Genomic DNA, 21,764 nt, shown 5'->3' with positions numbered 1-21,764 from the left:
CCATTATTACTTCTACTCCTACAACCACTACTGCTACATACTGCCATAGCTACTACCGGTACCACTTATCACTGCACTACAACTACCTCCAATATTAACTGCTACCACTACTGTTAGTACAAATATTATTAATACTGCTTCTTTTTCAGAATCTTTTGCAAGTGTGTGAGCGTATTCCTACTATCGGCACACAGCTTAAGATTTTATCAACAGTTAAGGCAACCATGTTGGGTGCTCAAGGTAAGATTTAAAAAAAATTAAATATATTAAAACGGAAATTGGAATAATTTTGAAAGTGAACAAGTTCGAGAATGGATTCTTAACACTAACAAATTTTCATTTTGAAATACAGGTTACATGAAATTAATCTTCATTATTTATTTTAACAGAGAAGAAATTGTAGTTTCCTTTATACCGAATTACTGAGCATGAGTATGGAATGGGATATAAACATACTTGCAATGTAGGTCCTATATGCTAACTCCAACTTTCGGCATTTCAGGTCTATTGTAGGAGAGAAAAAGGCTTCAATTAGATGAACTCTTCAGCAGTGATGAAATTTGGTGGGAAAGAGTATGTATTGAGGTTAGGCGGGTTGTGGGAGTAGGTAGAATGCTATTTCATTAGATTAATACAATTTGTAGATCATGATTTCCGTAATAGAGTGAAAATGATATTATGTATAAAGTGTCCAGTTTTGCATCTCTGTCCATCTCAAACATCTGGATGCAATGTTCCTAATTATGTTAGATGAAGAATGCAATGCGTGCAGTTCTGCATTGTGTAACATTCTCCATTCTCCTATAAATTCATCCCTCTCAACCACATTTTCCTAAGAACTTATTTTCGAACACCCTTAACCTCTGTTCCTCTCTCAAAGTGAGAGTCTAAGTTTCACAAACATATGGAACAACCAGTAATATAACTGTTTTAAAAATTTAAAGATGGAAATTTCTATCACTAAACTATTGATAGCTTTACTGGTTCATTAGGGCTAAGATGCTTGGTGAGCTATAAAAATGATTTAATGAAACAGCAAATAAATTAATGAATCATTAAAAACAAATAAATCTTGGTGAAACCAGCCAGTAGTCTTTTCCCCTTTCTTAGAGATATGTACAATTATGGACTCCTGCCATGTTCAGGTACAATTTGCTTTTCCCAAATAGCGAGTACAAGCTTATAAATTTCACTAGATAATGCGCTTCCACTCGCTTGTATTAATTCTGCTGGAATTTGATCAATACCTGGAGACTTGTACTTTTTCACCTTTTCTATCGCAATTTCGACTTCAGAATGTGTGGATTGGGGTATAAATGACTGAGCAGTTTGTATTTGAATATAGTTCTGATCATTTCTGTTTGCCCTATATACTTTTAACAGTTTCCCAAAATAGTTTTTCAATCTGTTCAGAGGTCTCCAAGCAAGTCACCATTCTCATCCTTGATTGCGTTTACCCTTGCATGATATTATCCTTTCTTAAATTGTCTTTAGCCCTTATATAAATCTCTAATGTTTTATTCTTACTACTTGTTTCTCACCTCTTTCAGGTTTTTCTTCAAGTAATCTCCCTCTTTTATTTTCTCTTTTTTTTTTTTCCTAAGCTTACGACTTGCAATTGAACGGTTGGCTGAAAAAGAGGCCTCAGGTCATTCAGTCCCTTTTTGTGTAAAATGTTTTTTCCGAGTCCTTAGGGTTTGAAATACGTGCCGTAGAAATTTCATGAACATAACGTTAATGTTGGCAGTGTTGGAGCTGTGTGAAGAAATGTTGGCAAATGTAGAGACATCAGTTGTCTATCCTCCAAACACAGTGTGGTTGTGTCAAACATGTAACGTGTTACTAGTTGTGTTTAAGACATTCTACCAAAAGTCTCGAAACAACTGTCATACAAATGAAAGGGAGTAATAAACTCTCTGATAGTGATTCATGTAGTGAACCAGTAGCTAAACGAACCAGGAATCTAGGTGAGAAAAAATCTCGCAATGAAGAACAATGGAAATCCAACTACAGAAAGGTAAGAAGAAATTCTGGATTATCATATAAAAGAGAAGATGGACGCATCGTTCCAAACAAAGTGTTTAAGACAGTGAGTGGATGCTTTCCAAGGAAGTGCTGTACTCAGATTTCGCCAGGAAATCAGAAAGAGCTGCACACAAATTTTTATAGTCAGGAAAATAAACCAATGCAAGATCTACTCTTATCAGGTTGTATGATAAAAATAGATATTAAATCACGAAATGTAGCTTCAGTTAAAAGACCATGTGAAACGCTATGAGAATATTACTGTATTTTGGACAGCTCATGGTTATTGGTATGCCGCAAATTTCTCATTGACTTATTTCAGATTTCTTTTAACAGATTACGTATTATTCAACAAAAACTTAAGGATAATAGCAGATCTGTAGAAAGTAGAGGAAAACACCGAAATATATCTAACAAAATATCCAGTGATGACAGGTTGCTGGTTCGTGAACACTGGGCATCTATTCCATCTGTTGAAAACGCACTATCGAGGCAAGGACACTAGCTGGCTCTACTTTGTTGACTCTTTTTTGGATGTAACAAGTCTGTATGGATCTTTTCGTGAATTTTACAAAGAAAAGAAAGGCTGTTTTCCGGAAATGAAATACTCCAGCTACTCTAATTTTTTAGAGAGATGTCTCCATACTCATTTCGAAGACCACCAACTGATATATGTGACTTTTGCGAAAGTATCAACTGCAGCTAGGAGCAAATCCAAGTGATATTCGAACAAAGACTGATTTAGATATTCACAAGTGGAAAGTTACTGAATACCAAAAAGTAAAGGATAAAGTTTTGGACACAATGAATGAAAACCCTAAATGTTAGGTCATCGAATTTGATTATGGTCAAAATCTACCCATAGCTAAACTGAATGTTAATAGTCAGTTTTATAAAAGACTATTACGGTATAATGTCTTTAACGTGTATTGTCATAATGATAAAGATAGTGTGATGTATTGCTACGTTGAGACAGAGTCCAAAAAATATTCAGGAAGTGTCGCATCTTTTCTGCACCATTTTATTGAAAGGAAACTCAACAGTTCTCATGTTGTTTTGTTTTCGGACACTGCTGAGGGGCAGAACAAAAATGTTCTGTTCCTATCTTGCTGTATCACTTAAAGTGCGAGGCCACATACTGTCAATGCGACAGGAGTTTTGGCATTTATTCCAAGAAACTGAAGAGAAAAAGCAGAGTTGTAACTGGACCTGATTATGATAACATCATAAGTAAGAATGCTGAGGTTGTTAATGGGAAAGGAATACTGAAAAGTTGGGGTTCAACCTTGAACCCGTATTTTTTTTTTTTCAAAGAAAACCCAAGTCTAATGGTAAAGTCTTCACATTACAGAAGTATTGTAAGTTCATGTACTCTACTACCGGTGATGTTTTGGCTTGCACTTTCTACAATGATACCTGTGAACCGCGTTCATTTGTGTTGAAACTGATCAGGTTTCCATTAAAGTTAAGTGATACTGTTCCTGTTGCACCCAAGAAAGAATTCAAAGTTGATAAGATACGAGATGTCAGAAGTCTTTGAATTTTTGAACTGTTGGTCATGACATTAATAAACGATTGATTGATTGATTGATTGATTGATTGATTGATTGATTGATTGATTGATTGATTGATTGATTGATTGATTGATTGATTGATTGATTGATTGATTGCTTTCCATCTTCCATTGAAATAATTATCTCTCTCCGTTTGGAATGGAACTTCTAAGAATTTCAGTTTTGCCTGTTTACTTCTTTCTACTATAATAGAACAATCGTCATCAAACCACGGTTTCTTTTTCTTAGTTTCATAATAACCTATGCTCTGCTCAGCTGCAATTTTGATATTTTCCAACACGCTATTAATATCGAACTCCTCAACTTCGTCGGAACTTCCTAAAGTGGCACACCTATTTGAAATTTCGACCTGATAATGCTGCTTAGTTTCCTCATCTTTTAATTTCGGAATATTTTAAAGGAATCTTCCACCAGAATAAATGACATTCCTTTTTTATATACACACACACACACACAAACAAACAAATGACGTTATGTTATCCCAGAAGGCAATATCTCAAGAGTCACATGAACTGTGATAAATCACACATTCATAAAGAAACAGCACCTTTGCATGGCATGCTGCAATGTGCTGCTCTAAGTCAAACAAAGAGGTCTGACTTTCAAGCGTAATTTTATGTGGTCTTGCATTGTTGTCTGTGGTACACCAAGTTCAGCAGATGATCTCGGTGGAGATTGTTCAATTAAAGCAGCAACGTCTTCTTCTTGCCACTCTGCTGCCTGTCTTTGACATTCTCCAAAGCAAATGCGCGTTTTTCCCTGTGAAGCATTGTTGACTTGCGAGTTGGGTTTGGAATCTTATTAAATCGTTCCTGGAATGCATGCATTATTCATCTCATTGTCTGTCCTATGTGTTGTCACACTTGTCTCCAACCACTCCTCAATACACTAACTATGAGAGCTTACCGTGATATCAGACCTTGCTTGCCTACACAAACCAAGAGTCATGTAAATACTTTTGCCATCCCAACTACCTGTTGAAATAATAACATTCTTTGGCATTATGGTACTAAGTAAAATAGTATAAGGAGTTTGGGGACATTTTGGTTATACTGTACAACCTGATTTCTCTGCAATGAAAGTCTTTTAGCTATTTGTTTTCGTGTTTTGTATTACTTACTCTGTTGATCCAAGTACAGTGAAACCTCTCATTTACGGACATCGAAGGGACGTAACAATCTGTCCGCATCTGAGAGGTGTCCTTTATTGGGAGGGAGGCTCCCCAATCTAACAGTAAATTTATAATGTGCATTATGTATCCCTTCACGCTTTAAATGAAAAGTATTACTGTAGTTTAATTCTAAATAAAGTATACTGTACTACAGTAAATTCTTTGCAACTTTGAACTACAGTAGATAAGACCGAAAAAAAAAATACATTACTGTGTCGTGCAATTTTATTCTATGTCTAGAGTTATACAGTACTGCAATTTGCAGTTTTCAACTTAAACTTTACGTTCAGGTGCCATGTCTCTCGAAACAGAACAACTGATTGAAGTGAAGAGAATAATCCTACTAACTCTATCATGTGTCGTTTCACGATCACGGAAACCTTGGACCCATCAGACAAGTTAAATTTTATGATTTTGTTTATCCACCCGCTTCCAAGGGGTAGCTGGCTGGGCTAGTGGTAGCCTACGAGACCCTTATTGTCTTCCTTCATGTTAAGGAATTTCTGTACAGTTCTCAAAACTAAATTTTCCATTTTTGTAACACATTAGGTCTTGAAATCCAAGTTCTGTCTGCATTCAGGAGGTAAAGTAAGCTTTAGGACTGTGAAACAGCTGTCCGTGTCCGTGTCTGAGAGTGTCCGTAAACGAGAGTTAAATTTATAATTATTTCAATATTATTTTAGTTGGGACATAAAAATATGTCCGTATACGAGGAATGTCCGTTTCTTGGAGGTGTTCGTAAGGAGAGGTTTCACTGTATGTGAGAAGGGACTGTCTGTCGCTGGATAAATACTTTTTGTTCAGTCATTGTGTACATAATGCAGTTACTAGTATTGCCATTGAGAATCTGCCTTGAAATTTGTTCAAATTTAGAGTAAAGACATGTGAAAATATACCCATAATTTTGATGATGACTTGTTAATTAACAGTTAATCATTTTGTACAATCCACAAATACAAATGATACTGTTCAGGGTTCCTGCAATAATAACGTTTTCATTGTACAGTAAATACCGAAATAATTCGCTTTGCAAAAAGAGATTTAATACAATATTTAGAATAGAAGAACTTTATGAAATATTGGCTAGTTAGTAACCAGTTCAGGAAGTAAATGTGCATTTATGGAAAATTAATTTCAACTTGTTGCAAAAATGAAGGGGTGGTAGAATGTACAGTTTGTTCACATATAATTTTTTCTTTTAGATCATATTGGTTGAGCTTTCAGAGTACTGTAAAGTGGGCTGAATCCAATAAAAAATTTCAGTCTTTTGTAAATATATACCATATAAAATTCTTACAGCGTAACGTCAATTTGAATTTAGTTTCATTGAAACTTGAGAATAATATGTCCATAATTTAATTTAGTTTTTAATTATAATTTAATATAATTTTAAAAAGTTAATTGTTGATCGGTTTCACCTCACAAGTTGGGGTGAATCAGATCACATATTTATTTTCCCTATTCTATCAGATTCAGACTGCCAATGGGTGAAACCGATCACTATTTTGTGTTTTAAAAATTATGTATAAGTAAAATACCGGTACATCAAATTTTAGTACAGTTCAACTTTTAATCTCGTACAATATGCATTAGAAATGTGTGACAGTATCTCCTCATTGATCACTTAACTTATTCTGTAGAAAATCTCTCAAATACACAATTAACATTACATGTATAATTTATTCATATCTTAAATAAACTAGCTCCAGTGATATAAATTTTCAAACAGTGTGGTTTACTACTCAATGTCATGATCGTTAATGTTGTTGAAAACATAATATATACCACGCCTTCCATGCTCTGGCACAACTGAATCCTGAGAAATTGCAAATTCTCCATCATCATCACTTCCAGTAATGTCTCTTACTACACCTCCTTTGGCTGGAGTTAGGGGTAAGTGTTTTGCTCGACAAGTTTTGTTGATTCATCAAAACGAGCCTTTATCAGTTGCATTTCAAATGATGCTGTCCAAGATCCTTCTCCAGAATTATTGTCACCTATGTCGTCTTCTTCTTCAGAAATCTGGATGATGATTTTATTGGAACAGAAGGGAACAATATTACTGCCTTCCTGAATCCAGACAAGGCATTAGATTGGGAATTCATGCGTATGTTTTGAAAGGCCCCCTTTGTTGTATACTGCATGACCGGATTATACCCCACAAAATTGTAATATTGTGTTTAGTGAAATGTAGCATCAAAATGACAAAAGTTATGCACATGTAAATTAAAACTAGTACTTAAGAACATTCTTAGAAAGTAAAAATATCATGACATACCAATTTGACAACAATGATAAGTTGCAACAGGAGAAGTTATCTCAAGCACCACAAATGCAGTACACATTATAAACTTATGTTCAAAAGAAAATCTGTTGGCTTAGCACTCTGTAGCTGACCATTGTTGTAGGCCAATTACTTAAGAACAAAAAACAAAAATCAGCTGCACGATTATTGTTATAGTGAAATGCACACACTCATCATTATTGGAAAATCTGCAAATGATTGGATTCACCCCATTTTACGGTATGTAATTTGTCAGAATCTGTAATGAATGCTAAAGAAATTACTTCTTGAGTTTTACACTTCCATTGCAAAAAGCATTTTTATAGCAAAATGTTTTCATATTGTGGAAGTAACGTTTGTATTATTGTGGCTAAAATTGCCTGCAAAAGCTGAAACTTGAATTCCTTTGTGATCCCCAGGAATGTTGTGAAACGTGTATAAGAGAAAATAGCGTAACATTTTGTAAAGTAGTGTATTTCTACAACATGAAAATTTTATACTCTGTTTACTTGTGAAGTTTTCTTTCTATGTGACATATGCAACATTTATTAAAATATTCGCACTTTGAACTTCTAATACACAGAACACATTGCTATTATTTTAAGTGCAATTGAGAGTAAAACCATGGCCCTGAAGGAAAGTAATGTCAACATAATATACCTTGGAGAATCTTAAACTTTTAGAAAAAAATACAGATAATGTGATTTCTGGTTAAAATACATAACAAAGTTGAGATTCAATTAGACACTAACATAGTGATATTGAAGAAAAATCATATTAAAATTTATTTTTTGACGGATAGTTTGCATCATTATTTTTCCAAATGTCTATCTCTTGATATATTAAGCAGTTTACTCCTTTCATTACAATGGTACTTTGGTAACAGTTTCATTTCAGTAAGAATATTATGTTGAATATTTAATGTAACTGATAACACATTAAATAGTGCATTAATATTAGTGTTGTTTAATTTATATAATTGTTCTACACTGTTAAAATGTTTATGATATTTGTGTCTTATGGACCATGCCATAAGCGAGAATAACAAAGTATATGGAATGCTGTTCCCATGAAATATTGGAAGATGTGAAGTGACCTGTGCTCTTGGGCTTTAAATTGTCTGTGTTTGAAGTGATGATGAAAAGCACACGAGCGAATATAGTTAATATCAATGGCTTACGCCTGTATATAATGTTGAACTCATGCTTCTGTATGTCGCTTTAGTGTGGAGTACTGTGGCACACTATCCTGAACTTTAAAGAGAGTAATCTTTAGAACAAGAACACTGTCTCACAGTTTTGTGCAGGTAATAATTCATATTGAGTTAAAAATTATGCTTATAATGCTCTACCATCACTTCTGAGAACATACTGTACATACTAGTTAACTTATAGTTGAAGGTGTACCTGGACATTTAAGAAAAACCAATTTTATATCTCCACACATTTAACTAATTGAGAGTAAGTAGCAGTACTTCATAGGAGAAATAATTTGTTTTGTATTTCCAAGCATTATGCTGTATTACTGTTAACATCAACGTAATGAAATCATTATTACCACTATACATACATATATGAAAAATGTACGTTTTTGCCATACTTCTCTCAAAATTTATCTAAATGATTAAGGACATTCAGTTCAATAGAATAAGAATTCTCTGGGATCCAACCAATAACAATAAAATTTTTAGATAATCTAAATAATTAAAGTTAAAAGGCTTTAAAGAAAAGCATTTGAGGTGTGGTCTACAGCTGCGGTAGATATCTTCAGTGGTGAGGCAGGCATGGGTGAAGTGATCTCCTCGGTGCACCAGTAGTGACTGGACAGGAAGTGGCATGCGTTTCCTGCTTGGTCTGCACTGCGCTCTGATGATAATAATAGACTGTTTGTGTGCGTGTCATAGAGCTCGATACCACATTTGGTTAATTTTTAGGTCTTCTTCTTTTCAGTTAAAATTATTCTGATGTTTGTAAATTTTTGTCGCCTCTCAATGTAGGTGGGAATAGTAGTGGGGAGTGTTCCTTAGGACACCAGTGTCATCAAAACGAATATCCTTCCCTCCTCTCTCTCTCTCTCTCTAAGCAGAAATCATGATCCCCCTCCTGTAGAGCATATTCTCTTCGATGACACTGATATACTAAGAAATTCTCCCCACTACCTCTCATACCTACATTATGAGGTACTAGAAGTTTACAAACATAAAAATAATTTTAATTACAAACTTAACAAAAAGTGGTATCCAACTTTATGACATTTGCTACTGTTGGTCGGAACATCGAAGCAGGAAACAGCATTCATCCATCTATCACACCAGTCACTACTGGCACACAGAGGAGGTCACTTTGCCCACTCTTTCCTCACCACTGAAGATGTCTAGATCCACCATCTCCAGTAGACCACAGTCTCTCAGCCCGGAGAATTCTTATTCTGTTGATATTCATGGAAGTCTGCATTCTAAAACATTCAGTTCCTTACATCCTCATTTTACTAGAACCAAATCCTTGAAGCCAAATTTGTGAAGAATGTTTTTAGTGGATTACTGCCACATTACTCCACAAAACTTGGTAACATTGCTTCTACATAGAAGAGTGAATATTACAATCAGTGCTAAGATAATGCTGCTTTATTTATATAGGTTTAACAATGATATGACTGCCATGAATGCTTGTTGCAAATTATTCTGTTTGTTTAACAGAGATGATTCCCCGGATGGACATGGGAGAGATTCTTGGGGGTAACTGCCAGCATACTATACAGATTTTTTAAGTGCTTGCTTCTTGCATGAAATGTATATACCTACTGGTATTGTACTGCCTTATTTTGTAACTGATAGGTTTATATAATGAATTGTGCATGATTATGGGGTTGTCTAACTGCTGTCCATTGCAAAATGTGTAGCATGTTAACTCACGCAATTAGGCCATCCAATCCAATTCTTGTGTTTATTATAGTAGATATAATTCTTACTATATACTTGTGTGAAACTGCATAGTGTTCTTTGTGTGTTTTAGTTTAAATATAAAATTGTGAATTACACATTAATAAGTTTGGTGTATATTGATAAATGGACGTTATTTTAAGTAGTCATACATGTCTGCTTCACTCATTCGCGTATATAATGTTTGATATAGTTTTATGTTAATGTGGGAATTATTTTATTGAACTTGTATGTATTTATATGTAGTTTCCTCATACATCATTTACAATTGATAACTTGCAATGGAAATTATTAATCTACAGAGAAATGTTAGTAACAAATGAATGGGCATATGCTAAAAGAACCTCAGTCAATCAGACTCAGTTTTGAGAAAACTAAAAAAAACCTGTCCTATACTTGACCCATAAAGCTAATTTATTTGCACGAAAATGTATAGAAATCAGTTTTTGTCTAGTAAAAAAATTTCAAAATCACTTGAGGAAGCACTTTTAGTACGGTTCAGGGATTTTTTCAAATAATCATGTCAGTTTGGTCACTTTTCCATTTAGTATCCATATTTACAAAAATACTGCATTATTCACGGGCTAAGGCAAATGCATAGTTCGAGGTCACAGTCAGTAATTTCTTTCCCACAGCAGTAGATCACTGTAGTATTTCTTGATAAATTCTTCTATTTACGAGGTATGTATGGAACTAGTTTTTCAATATCATGTAATTTTTCTACATTCAATGTAAATTTTTCCTGCAGCATAGGCTTCTTTTGTAGAAAAAGTCACATTAGGTCTTCAAGAGAGACTAAGGCGAAATGTATGAGTCACAATTGAATCAATTCTATTCCATGAAAAGATGTATTCTGGATAATCTACATTGTGGGTAAAATGCAAGAAATCACTTAATACAAACTGAACTTCCTTTCATAGTTAACTTTCGAGTTGTACTAGACTCCATGATTAGCTGTGTGAGTTATGTACAGTAGAGACCTGCAAAACAGCGCTTACAACCGGTTTAGATTCGACCAGTCGCAGCTACGACTGACTAGAATGAACATCGGACCAGATACTCGGTTGTCGAGTGGTTACGCCTGATGTATTGCAGAGTAGACAGAACACCAGGCGCACTTACATGAATCTGACGTTTTTCGAGTACACAACCAGAGTAACAATTGAAGGAAATTTACTTTGTCTTATTAAAAAAAAAAAGTGTTTGTAAGTACTTTTACAGTTGATTCGAAACTATGACACACATACTGTATTTTCTTTATTATTCTGAACTAGCAGTAACTTTATAAGTATCGTTTATATTTTAAACTTTTAGAGTTTTACAAATAAAAGTTGTTTATAGATATGTTAAACAATATTATAGTTTTACACAGAACAAGACCTGCACAAGCCATGTATATTTTTCTTACCAATAAACGCTATATAGCTGGCGTTTTACTCTACCAGTGTTAAATAGTATACGTCATAACTTCATCATTTGATTATGTCATAACTCTTTCTCGTCACATATTGACTGAATCTTGTTCGATTTGTATAACCCAATAATCGATATTACGTAAGTTCATGTAACATCACGAATTCTTTAGAACATAAATCTCACACAGAAAGAAATGGTAAGGAGGAAGAAAATACGATCTCCAAATAACACCAGGTACATTTCATCATACAATAACTCTTTAACATTTTTTCAGTATAAAAGTAATAATATTGAAGGATATTTATTTTAATTACAAAAATATGTTTGCTTCAAATAGGAATACAAATAATTTGACACTTTAATACATTTATTTTTGTGTTTCAAACTTGCAGTAATTTGACTAGTAACAAATAAATGAACAATGGACACAGTGACATCGAAGGAAATAGATGTAATGTATAATGTGAAATATCATAATGTAAACATATTCAAAAATATAATTACAATTCATTATAAAACAAAATGGGAAATAAGTACATACAGTCCATTATGACGTTTGTACTTTAAGCTAAAAAAAATGTATAGGCCTACCTCTAAAACAATAGTTGCATGCGTTTTAATTATTCTAAGCAGTTGCAATATTATTTATTAAGAAATCAATTTAAAAAGATAAACAGTAATGTTATTTTTAACAATACGATTACTTTGGCTCCTAATGGTGGTTGTTCTGTACAAAATAAGTATAATTGACACAATTCTAAACTACGAATAACAAAAGAATAGCAAGTTTTAGAAACAAATCATTCTGTATAGAAAAGATCTACTTCAGAGAAAACAAGTGTCAGTCAAAGAACTATTTTATGTACACACGTGCTAATAATAACTATTTGATGTTCACAATTATTATTAGGGCCTATTATCATAGACTACATGGTCAGAGTTGACTTCTTGTGTTTATTTATTAATAAATCTGTTTTACTAGTCTAAAGTTACATTCGATGGAAACACTTATTCATGGAATGGCCAATATTCGTTTCACAAGTGTTGCTAGAGAGGCTAGAATTGTTTGGTGATCTTTCCAATAATTTAATATGTAGAAAATGAAATAAGCATAATGTATAATATGAGATATAATAAGTAAATAAATCCAAAATAGAATTACAATTAATCACAAAACATAAAATTAAATAACTATATACATTTCATTATAACTCTAAATGCATTCCTCCAAAACAGTAGCTATGCAAGGTAGAAGTGAAATAACTCTGCAGATTGAACAGGGTGATAAGGTTCTCGTAAATGAATGGAAAACCTATATTACGTTTTGTGAGTAAATGCACGGTTATTAGAAAATTGAGTTGGAAGTTTCAGCAGCCTGGCAACATCGTCGCTAGTTGCACACTGCTTTTTCTTCTTGTAATACAAATGTAAGACTTCAACGAACTCAGGTCTGTCTCCCTAGGTCAAGCATGTCAAAGTGGGCCATAGATAGTATTTGTCATAGCTGTGGTTAGACTTTTCTACAGTGGCCAGATGATTGACAAATCACTGAGAGTTCGATTGCTCGAAAATTAGTTGCTAGACTCTTGTCATAGTAAACATACTAAAAGCATTGGTTGTAGTATGTTTCAGGAGATATAAAGTTTTTTTTTTTTTTTTTTTAGTTTTACTATTGATTGAGTTTACTGTTTTTTTAAGTGTGTCATTATTGTAATATTATAATTCAGTTTTCTAGTGTAAGCAAAAATTACAACCTTGGTAATTTGTGGATACCGAAAGTTTTCTTCCTGCAATTTACGCTTTACAACATCTGTAGTTTCACGCTGCATGCTGTTTGTTCCTCTTGATGATCCGCAGTTATAATATCTGGATGGTACACTGTGATCTTCATTTTATATGCCAGAGCCTTCCACTCACAGAGAGATCGAATCAACTCGAATACTTGTTAAACCAAATACTGAGGCAGTACGCAAGCAGATGTACTTCGCATACTGCCTATAACGCCAGGCGTTCAGTAGCACTATGTAAGTTTCTTCCTTTACAACTGGTTTTGCAGGGCTGTAATGTACAGTGTAGAATCTATCATGATTTTTTATTTCTCCTTTTATTTTACTGAAATCCCTATCACATGGGAGGAACTAATGTCTCCTCATAAGGAAGTAGTGTTCAATTTTTTTTTTAAATCCACTGGTATTAGTCAGTGCTAACAGAAGTCTTGATACAACATGATTTTTATTTTCTCTCCCACAGTTATCAGAATATAAGTGTAATTCAGTAAACTGTGGAGAAATATTTCACAAGAATTCGTAGATGAAGGAGCATACTTCATTGGGTCCTTTGTTACTATGCTCTTTTTCAACAATATACCAATAAAATGTATGAAACATTACAAACTGCACAGTTAGATTAGATCTTTATTAGCAGATAGAATTACAAGCATTCATGGTATCGTCAGTACACAAGAAAAATGACATAACATACAATATAATACAAAGAAACTTAATTCTAAATAAGCTTAACAAATTAATACTAAATGAAATGCAAAAAAAAAAAAAATCTGAAATATATAGGCTAAGCTCGATCTTCAGTCTCCATTGTTCCATCCAGTCTCTTCTCTGTTTAATTTTCCATATCCTGTCATCAACTCTGGGTTACCTGGAACATAAAATGATTAAGGGCAGTATCAAGGAGGAACATTAACAACAAAAATTTTTAATTTAGATATTCATTTGTGCAAAATGGCATGTGTTAATAAAATGTTCTTTACGTCTTTTTTAATTTTCTTATGTTAAGTTCTTTGATTTTTTGTGGAAGTTTATTATATAAATTGCTGTTAAGACTTCTGGTAAGCCTGTGGTAATTCAGTGAAGTTTTATTGTATTATCTTCAGCTGTTTATAATGGACTCATTCACTGACTGAGGTCCTTATAGTGTGTAACGTTCTAACTCCATGCTCTATTTCCACCACAATGATGCATCCCACGGAGGTCTTTATAGCATAAAACTTACAAATTATCCAAGCAAACAATGAAAATGTGCTTAACTCAATTTTCCATTTTTCTTGACTGAGGCCCTTTTAGCATATGCCAATTCAAATATTCTTGCACTCTGGATGGTTCATCATTAGTATCATATAATTATTTTGTCTTACACATTAAGTTAACTTAGTAGGGAGCACTGAGAATGAAATGTTAAATAGCCACATGTCATAAAAATCAAATTGAATTAAAAATAATAAAACAAACTGTTCATTACCTGAAGACTTATCATATACATTTCTTTAACGAAGGGGCAGTATAATAATACACATTCTTTTTACTTGATATTCACAATAGACCTATTACAGGTATTATAAGATATCCATATTAGAATAGGAACAGAATGAACATTGCTGCTCAATAGTTTGAATATTCTGTGTACCATTACCACCTATGTTGTACCACTTAACAGATCGTAAAGGTGCGCTGAGTTGATAGGTGGACACAGTGGAAGCTAAGTGCATAGAGCAATCGATTAATTAAAATAATAAATGCATATTTTCGGTAACAAACAATATAATTGACTGAATGGTGAATCTTTAAACAAATTACAAATGAAAAGATGAGGTATTACAAACAATAATGAAGTTAACATAAAGAACAATTACAAAGAAAATCTGAAATACCAATAAAGATATGTATAGAAGTCCACACCTGTGGAGTAACGGTTAGCGCATCTAGCCGCGAAACCAATGGCCCGGGTTTGATTCCTGGTCGGGGCAAGTTACCTGGTTGAGTTTTTTTCTGGGGTTTTCCCTCAACCCAATATGAGCAAATGCTGGGTAACTTTCGGTGTTGGACCCCGGACTCATTTCACTGGCATTATCACCTTCATCTCATTCAGACGCTAAATAACCAAAGATGTTGATAAAGTGTCGTAAAATAACGTACTAAAATAAAAAATATGTATAGAAATTTGAATATCACAAATAGTTGAATTCTATCCTGCGTGCTATCTCTATCATGTGATACAATCAAAATTAAATGTCATGTCATCACCATACAAATATCTCAATCAATTGAAATGTATCCATGCATAAATGACATAGTAAAAGTTCCATTCAACTTCCAACTTAACTGAACATTAATCCCTATTGCAGAAGGCAATACACAACACTCCAATACAGAATTACTTTCATACAGAATTGAAACGCAGATAGAATATAAACCCAACTATTATATCACAGTAAATTATATTTAATGGATTACAATATGAAAATCAAATATCAAACACACATCTGCACAACATACCACCACACTAATAATAATTAATGCGGGGGGGGGGGGGAAGAGAAATGCCATCAGGGAAAATAAACTAAGCAAGAAGACCAACTTAAGGTTACTGAACTTGGTAGATGTAATACGATAGCCAATTACTTTTATCAGTCTCAAAGTTCCCAAATGAATAATCAAATATTAAAATAGGACATTCTATAAACTCGGATGTATAACCCACACAATCCGACATTAACTAACTTCAAAACTTCGCATATCCTCATACACGCGAATGCGTAGCCTAACTCGCGAAATCCATCTTCCGGAATGTTCCACGAGTTACAGTACAAGCATTGACTAATCTCGTTAATATACTCGCTACGCAATACAAAATGTCTAATCAAACATTTCTCAATAATCAATACATTATCGTAGACCAGATCTAAATTGACAAACTGAAGAACGCTAATAATAACCAAATACAAAGGAACAATCTTGCCTGAATAAATCACTGCTACTATGGAACTTCAATAAATTTATACAAACACGAAGCGGTTTTCCTGAATGTTTCGATGATCAACCAGGAAGTGATTCTGCTAATATTCTGATGTTAGCCCGAAGAAAGAAGTTTCCTGAATGATCTGATATAGAACCACAAACCGAAGCTCCTAAAGGTTCTGATGTTAATGTGATGAAGCAATTTCCTGAGTATGCTGGTGATGTTACCACGACGGAACAAGTCTCCTGAATGATTTGGCGATCTCCAAGCAGCTATAAGGAAAACTATTTTTTCTTCCCCCTCTCCAGCGCAACCTATGACACGACGACACAGGAAATTTGAAAGGAATATGCACGGAAAAGAGGGCACTGACAGCAAGATGGCGTCGAGGCGAAATGAAGATGTGCTCAAGTAAGCTGCTAGCATGGTAGAGACGTGATACATGGCTCATCTGAGAGTAAAAGTCAGTTCATTATTTCTCTATAAATATTCATTAGAGGTAAAAAATTTTATCTAATGGAATAAGAAGTTCAAATTACTTAAAGAGTTTATATTGGTTCGCAAAAACATAAATAACAGTAACCTTATATTTCATATTTTGTGTGAAACACTTTGAGAAATAAAAGTTACGGAGCAGATGATGGTCCATAGTACGGTCTTTTTTTTTTTACAATAGATATTATTGCCATATATTTAACAAGGAAGATATAAGTGAAGTGAAGTGAAGTGAAGTGAAGTGAAGTGAAATGAAGTGAACTGAACTGAACTGAAGTGAAGTGAAGTGAAGTGAAGTGAAGTGAAGGGTATACATTGTTGAAAAAATACAAACATGCATGTCACGATTGCAGTCACAAATGGTGTAGTTTAAAAAAGTTAATTAAATAAACTACGGTACCGGTACCAGTAATGCTAGAATAATGCTGATAAAATGAATAACAAGAACGTATTAAAATGTTTGATTTTAGTTAAGCAATGAAACAAAAGAGTTCTTTAAGAGGATAGGCCTACGCATATTATTTCAATTTTTGTGTCAGAACGGACATACAACAAATTTTTATCATTTATCAATTCATCACCATCGACTCCATCGTTATTTGTCACCATTATTATTATTGCTACTGCTACATAGCTACTATCTCTGGTTGTGTTCAAAATTATTGAAAGAATATACACTGTATTGTAGTTGTTGGAGTAATTGAGGCACCTAGAATTACAATCCACCAAGTCCATCGAAAAGAAAAAGTGAGGTGAAGTTGCTTTCCTGTGTAACTATGCATGGATAAGTCAATGTTGACATGATTTTTCTTCAAAGTTCGCTAGATCTCTTTGAAAATACTGGACAATAATCTGGGTTAGTTTCAATAACTGCTAGATCCAACTGAATGAATTTTCGCCATTGTTCGTTTCAAAACCCTCTAAGTCCATTTCAGCCAATCAAGTACAAGATTGCATTGCCTAGCATTCCTCTACATTGCAGGTCGGCTCTTGATTCATTTTCATGGTTAAGCAGCTGTTGTTCAAACATTAATAATTTAGTTATTTTTCTGTAATAATAATAATGATTGATATCATGAATACAATGAGCAAGAACACAAAATAAAAACACAGTGCTGATTGAAATGTGCTATAAGTCGTTGCTCACTGAAGCACCAGCAAATATTGATGAAGTTGAAATTATATTTCCTGTAGTCGGACACTTGTTTCTTTCTCTGAATAACATATTCAGAGTAATTGAAAAATAAATAAGAAGGAAGTAATTAAGAACATAAGAACATGATTGGCAAACATGAAACAGTCTTTAACCTTGGAGATGAAGACGTACCTTTTAGAGACTGGAGGAAAGAGACACACTAAATCTTATAAACTCATGGAAACTGGCACATCTAGTTCAGTTCCTGTAAAAGATTCCTTTTAAGAAGATCTACATTGGAGGAACAGATAACAGTGCAAGGTGAGGTTAACTATAAATCAGACACAAGTGTACCAAAGACAGTAACAAGGAAAAACAGGAGAATTTCGATTACTTTTTTAATTGGTTATTTTACGACGTTTTTTCAATTTCTGTGATTATGTAGTGTCTGAATGAGATGAAGGTGATAATGCCAGCGAAATGAGTCCAGGATCCAGCATCTAAAGTGACCTAGCATTTGCTCTTAATGGGTTGAGGGAAAATCTCGGAAAAAATCCTCAAACATGTAACATGTTCCAACCAAGATTTGAACCCGGGCCTGCTTGTCTCACGGTCAGACGTGCTAACTGTTACTCCACACCAGTGGACTTCGATACTAATCCTTATATTCTGAGCCATGGAGTTTCTCTGAAAGCACCTGAAATAAGAGATGTGCCCAAACTTTTGGAGAAACGCTTTTTGACTGATTGGCGTGTTTTATGTTTATGAAGTTTTATGTGGAGATCATAAATTCAAGTAATGTCACTGAAAGTGATTAAGAAGATGAAATTATTCATCCTGATGTAGAGAAATGTGACAATATTGTATAAAAATTGTATTAACCCCGTATTCTAAATTGATACTGTTTTTTAGGTGGCATTCAGTATAAAATAAATTTAATATTTTTATATTATGACGTAGGCATGTAACTGCTTTCTGTTTCATTTTAATTTATTACATGTTCGGAAATACAGTACTTTCTTACATTCAAAAATCTCTAAATCGATCCTTAAGTTTAAAAAACATATACTAAAGATTATTATTTTTTTGGTTCTACAGAATATATCTGTTATGGTAACAATTAATATTAGAGGAGAAAAATTCACTCCAGTGCTGGGGATCGAACCCGGGTCCTTGGTTTTACGTACCAAGCGCTCTCACCATTGAGCTACGCCAAAGTCCAATCCACAGTACCGGCTCGAACTCCCCTCCTCCAGTGTTTTCCCTTTATGACCTGACTCCAAGTTGGGCATGTATGTTGACATTTTATTAAATCAACTGTCATTATATAAGGAGCGCACTCAGTTGAGTGACTTGGTGGCCGGGATTCCACAGTAATGTGCACAGTAATCTGTACAGAAATATGCACTGTTACTAGAAGAATACTAAAGATTATTATTTGTTGGTCCTGCAGAATATATATGTTATGTAACAATTGAGACTCGAAATCCAAGAGGGGCCCAATGTTTAATCACTTTCAAAATTTATTTCTCATGCAAAATAATTAGTAGAAGCTTGTTGCCATGGTTATATGAAAAGATGTAATGGAGATGTAATATAATAATAATAATAATCATCATCATCATCATCATCTGTGGCATTACAGCCCTTGTAGGACTAGAGCCTGCCTAACAAGTGAAGCCCAATCATTCCTGTCCCGGGCACGCCTCCTCCACGTTCGGATCCCCAGCTCCTTCATATCCTCCTCCACGTCTTTCTAGGTCTCCCTGTGCATCTTCTTCCTCCTGGATTTCCTCTATATATCCTGTGTAGTAATGAGTTCTCTTCTCTTCTTTCCACATGGCCCAGCCATTTTAATCTTGAGCCTTTTTTTTCCCCCAATATTGAAGGTTTACCATACAACTCATACAGCTCGCTATTGTATTGCACTCTCCATTCTCCGTTTACTAATTTTGGTCCATATATTCTCCTTAGAATTTTTCTCTCCCAAATAGCGATTCTATTTTCGTCTTCCTAAAGCATAGACCAGGTTTCCGATGCATAGGTGACAATTGGTCTCAACACAGTTCTGTATATCTTTATTTTTCCTGCCTTCGAGAGGTGTCTAGATCTCATTAATTGGAGAAGTGCCCAATAACATCTATTCCCTTCTTTCAATCTCTCTTTTATCTCCTCAGAGGTGTTATTGTCTTCAGTAATTAATGATCCGAGATATTTAAAATTCGTAACTCTTTCAAAATTATAATCTCCAATTGTTATGTCTTTAGAGTTTCCCTATTTATTTTTATTTCTAGTTGCTATCATATATTTAGTTTTCCTTTGATTAACACTTAGCCCTAATATCTCCCCTTCTTCGACTAACTGGAGTAGAGTTCTCTGTAGGTCTACTGTAGATCTACTTATTATTACCACGTCGTCAGCATAGGCTAGAATTTGTACCATTCTATTATATATTGTACCACCAGGGTTTATATCCAAGTTTCTAACCACTCTTTCCAAAACAATATTAAACAATATTGTGGATAGTGGATCACCTTGTTTAACACCTTTTTCTATTTTGAATTCTTCAGCTATTTCATTTTGAATGACTACTCTTCCTTTGTTGTGCTTTAAAGTCATCTGAATTAATCTTATCAGTTTACGTGGTACATAATAATCTATGAGAGTTTCTATTAGTGATCTCCTGTCAATACTATCATACGCTTCCTTAAAGTCCACGAATAGTAGATGTAGATCAGTGTTATACTCGTAACACTTCTCTAATATAGCTCTTAGTACAAATATCTGATCTGTTGTGGATTTTCCTTTTATAAAGCCTCTTTGATATTCACCCACTATGTTTTCCATTATTTAGTTCACTCTAGTAGCTATCAGTTTAGATACTACCTTATATACAATATCTAGCAGGGCTATTCCTCTATAGTTGGCACAGATGGTTTTATCACCCTTTTTGTGTATGGGGCAGAAAATAGAATTTCTCCAATCCTCCGGTATATTCTCCTTCCTCCAGATATGTTGTACCAACCTAACAATATTAAGTTTTAATTTCTCTCCTCCATATTTAATCAACTCGGCTGTAATGCCATCTTCTCTGGGGGTTTTATTATTCTTGAGGGTATCAATCATTGACAGCACTTCATCCTTTCCTGGTAGAAACTGTTGCTGTCCTTCATATCCAGATGTTATCGGTACTTCAACATATGTCTCTATATCTCTATTTTTTAAGAGATTACTAAAGTGTTCTGTCCATCTTTCTAAGATCCTGTTTTTGTCACCTATTAATTTTCCTTCCTCGTCCTGATTTATTTTAGCTGGCAGAGTTAAGACCGTAAGGCCTTCTCTTCCACTCAACCAGCAAAACGTGTATATACATATGCATGAACTTACAAAGAATTCAACAATTTGATTTAGATGAGAGTTACATGTATACAAGAGTTATTTACGAATTAAACAACAAAATACTATGAACTATTAATTAAACACTGAAATAAACTGTGTAGCAGAATTAAGCTAAAATACATAGAATGTACTTACGAAACAAAAAATAATTATTCAGAGGCATTTTGTAGTAACAGCAAACTTTTTTTTCAATTTCCCAAAAGTTTGATGAAATGGACTTGGGCCCCTCTTGGATTCCGGGTCTCAATTAATATTAGAGGAGAAAAATTCGCTCCGGCACCGGGGACTTTGGCGTAACTCAATGGTGAGAATGCGTGGTACCTAGAACCAAGAACCCGGGTTTGATCCCCGGCGCCGGAGCGAATTTTTCTCCTCTAATATCAATTGTTTCAAAAACAGTTAAGTCCAAATTAAATCATAAAAAGAAAATGTTATTTTCCAGGAATTAACATGATTACATCTAATTATAATAAATTGTTTTATAATAGTATTACTTACATTCCATGAACGTTTGTTCATATAGAAAATATGTTCTTCGTTTTCCTGGGAATTTAGTTTTTTTGGACTCTTTATTG

At 34.0% G+C, this 21,764-nt stretch overlaps 1 protein-coding gene across 17 annotated transcripts in view; it reads left to right on the top strand.

The window, feature by feature from the left end:
- Vinc (vinculin) overlaps positions 1-21,764 on the top strand; it is a 299,829-nt gene that overhangs the window by 228,522 nt on the left and 49,543 nt on the right. For 16 of the 17 annotated variants that reach the window (XR_011334655.1, XM_069838599.1, XM_069838600.1 and 13 more), the window contains 2 exons: positions 150-240; positions 9,750-9,788. Coding sequence is in view for 16 of the 17 variants with exons in the window: in XM_069838599.1 (XP_069694700.1) it covers positions 150-240; positions 9,750-9,788 (130 nt within the window). In the remaining variant the exon portion in view is untranslated. The remainder of the gene's footprint in view (positions 1-149; positions 241-9,749; positions 9,789-21,764) is intronic. The other variant, XM_069838605.1, reaches the window with a different exon arrangement.

This window comes from Periplaneta americana, chromosome 10, assembly GCF_040183065.1.
Source record: "Periplaneta americana isolate PAMFEO1 chromosome 10, P.americana_PAMFEO1_priV1, whole genome shotgun sequence".
NCBI lineage: Eukaryota > Metazoa > Arthropoda > Insecta > Blattodea > Blattidae > Periplaneta > Periplaneta americana.
This window is presented reverse-complemented; position numbering and strand designations above follow the sequence as displayed.